Genomic DNA, 3,503 nt, shown 5'->3' on the forward strand with positions numbered 1-3,503 from the left:
TTTAAACAAAACAAAAGAAGTCTAATAAAAAAATATATAAATTTTAAATCCTAAATTTATGATAATTAATGGTTATTTTATTATCATAATTGAATTACAAGTCTTATTTAATCACTACTAGCTTAATATTAAAAGCAAATAAACAGATATCACAAACTCTAAAATGTTTGTACCTTGACAAATAACTCCTAAAACAGAGTATCTATATATAGGAAAGTTTTCAAGTATATTGGTACATCGGTGTTTCAGTGATTTTTAACTATTGATCTTAATTATATATATTATATATATTTTTTATGATTAAGATCAACGGTTAAAAATTACTGAAACACCGGTATATCAGTACACTTGAAAATTTTCCATATATATAAATGAATTCAATCATGTATTCATGTGTATAATGATACTTGTTGTTTTTTTTTTTTTTTAATTATTTTGATTTCAGAGGATGCCAGTGTGGTGGAAGTGGTACTATTGGGTATGTCCTGTGTCATGGACCTTATATGGATTGGTTGCATCACAATTTGGAGACATAACTCATATAATGGAATCAGAACATGTTTCAGTGCAACATTTCATAAGAAGTTATTATGGTTTCAAGCATGATTTTATAGGAGTTTGTGCAATTATGGTTTCTGGATTTGCAGTCTTATTTGCACTCATTTTTGCTGTTGCAATCAAGCTCTTTAACTTTCAAAAACGATAGATAGATAGATAGTTAGACGGTGAAAACTCAGGTGCAGTCGACTTCACGTGAAGTTGATACCTCAGAACCGTTAGATAATTTGACTGATTTGACTAAATTTTCATCTAACGGTTCTGAGGTATCAATTTCACATGAAATCGACTTCATCTGAGTTTTCACCTAGATAGATAGATATTTTCATACATCTTGAAGTACGTACTTTCATATTTCTATTTTTTATTTTTTTGAAAAGGTATATTTGTATTTGTTATGTTGATGTACTACTAGACTTAGTTTCTCTTATTTAAAATTTAAAGTTTCATTCATGAATGTAAGTGTTTTTTTTTTTTTTTTTTTGTACCGTTAATATATCAGTGAGTGTAATATCTATTATTGTACATCTATTAATAATTTGAAAAAAATAAAGAAGTGAAGGCGATAAGTCACAGATATTTGTAACACATTTTCTATTGTTAATTTGATAAATAAAATCTGAAGTTTAGCCTTTTACATTTTTAACTAGGTTTTTACTCACATACAGAGAGAAAAAAAAAAATAGAAATATTAAAAGAGTATAAAACATCATAGTGGATCTCTTTTTTTTGCTTTTTTGTTTTCCCTTTTTTTTATTTTGTCTTCGCTCTGTATTCTATGTAGCTTTTAACTATTTGAACCTCAAATTAAGTTATGCCATGTGAATATTTTTTCAAAACTGCTACATACACACTAATAATTTACTAAATTAGTTATTATATATTTGGACCTTATATGAATTGGACAAAGCTTGTTGGGTAGCACAGAAGAACTTAGGTAGTGTTTGGTTGTTATTCATGTCTCAAAGAGATATAGGTAGTGTTGGACCTTATACACATCTTTTGTTTAGTTTACTGAAATACAATTTTTTGATGGATACGGAAAGATACGAATGGACACAGAGTCTATATTAAGGTTTGGTTTGGTAAAACTTTTTGAAGAGGTGTTTGTACTTTTTAAAAATTCAAGCTCCTCATTTTGTGTCTGGTAAATCAAAAACACCATGTGCTTGTGCTTGCAACTTTTAAAAGATCGGGGTACTTTTGAAAGCACCTAAGATAGAGCTTTTCAAAGTTGGCTTGTGCTTTTCAAAATTTAAAAGTCTAATATAATCTCATATGTTAACTAATTTTCAAATTTAATGCTTACAGTTATGTCTATTATAGTATTTTTAAAATTTAAAAGTTATTTTACTAAACGCAATTGATGTTGCTTGTGTTTATTAAAAACTATTTTTGATGTGATTTACCAAACATAAATACTATAACTTTTAAAAAGCCATCTTTTAAAAATTAGCTTTTATAAGCTACTTTTGAAAAGTAAAAGTTTTACCAAACTAAGTCTAAATTTGTGTACCTCCAAATAGTTGAGACACTTAGATATCATATAACTTATGAGACACTAATTTTTTACAATTTTACCCTTATTTAAGTTTCAAAATTCCAAATTCAATCCCCATCCTCCCAAATCTGTATCTAGTTCTTCTCTCATGCATCGCCTCCCTCTCTGCAACTTCTCATTGTTCTCAGTAGCTCCATATCCTCTATCCTTTCTCACTCCCCATCGCTGATCACCGCCTCTCCCTCTTCTTCTTTGCAACGCCTACTGTTGCTTCTCTCCTACTTTCTCTTCTCGGCACCCAGCACTCCTCTCTTCCACTCTTCATCTTTGTTCATTGTGCCTTCTCTCTCTGCCTTGTCCTATTCCTCGAGTAGTCAAATTTGTGTTCATTTTTTTCGCCGTCGATTGTCATTGCTCCTCTATCAAGAACCGCTGCATTTGCTCCTCCTTCTCTCTCTCTCTCAGGGTTCGAGCTATGGGAGTCCAGATCCATCGTCATCCAAATCTGCCAGTGGTTTCAAGTTTCGACGACGCTTTCCTCCACATCCTCTCTCTAGCAAAGTCGTTCATCCCCTCCAAAAAGAACGTTTTCGATCTTTTCCTCTTCTATTCTCCCTTTATTAAAAAGTTAAATCTGTGTATCTTATTTTACAGATATGCAACAAATTGAAAAATTTTTTATTTTATTAAATTTAATTTAAATTGACATATTATTGCTTTTGTATTTGGTTGAAGATTATAGTGGTATTGATGTTGATGATAATTCTAAAAGAGGGATTGGGCAAAAATAGTGATGGAAAAGAATAGTGAGGATAAAATTGATATTTTAGTAAAAATTTTGAGTTGTATATTCTGTTGTGTCTAAATTATCAAATAAAATAAAAAATTAAATGTCTTTTTGTCTTATATATTTATATGTATTTATGTTTATATCTTTATTATTTTGAGACATCAATCAAATACAGTCCTAATTGTCACGGCCTTGGACACACTCCAACGCTACCGTGCCGGCACTCGGACTTACTCAACCTCTTGAGCTAAGACCAAGTCAGCCTAACCCTCAATACTTAGCAAGAAAGCTAAGAACACAAGAGAACACAAGAGAAAGGAAGCTTTGGTGGAAAGAACACTTTATTACTCAAGTGTTGGTTATAAATGATTCACATCCCCAAACTCCAACTCTCATCCCTATTTATAGCCATCCACCTCCTCAATGGATGGTTAGGATTAAATCTAATCAACGGTCCAGATTAATCATCCAGAACCTTCTTTACAAATATCTATCCTACCACAACTCTCTAAATGTTTCTAGATTATTCCATACCACTCTTTATACTTCTATATACATCTACACTCTTTAAGGCCTTGCAAGATCTTACAGGATCTTTCAGGGCCTTATGGGATCTTCCAAGATCTTCTGAGACCTTCCAGTATCTCATAAGAT

The 3,503-nt window shown here is 31.2% G+C and overlaps 1 protein-coding gene across 1 annotated transcript in view; it reads left to right on the forward strand.

Moving 5' to 3' along the window:
- Window positions 1–1,012, forward strand: part of LOC107617806 (pleiotropic drug resistance protein 1-like) — an 18,728-nt gene extending 17,716 nt beyond the window's left edge. The window contains exon 22 of the mRNA XM_016319676.2: window positions 446–1,012. Within this exon, the coding sequence (XP_016175162.1) occupies window positions 446–706 (261 nt within the window). The 3' untranslated portion in view covers window positions 707–1,012. The remainder of the gene's footprint in view (window positions 1–445) is intronic.

Source organism: Arachis ipaensis, chromosome B09 (genome assembly GCF_000816755.2).
Source record: "Arachis ipaensis cultivar K30076 chromosome B09, Araip1.1, whole genome shotgun sequence".
In the NCBI taxonomy this organism is placed as follows: domain Eukaryota; kingdom Viridiplantae; phylum Streptophyta; class Magnoliopsida; order Fabales; family Fabaceae; genus Arachis; species Arachis ipaensis.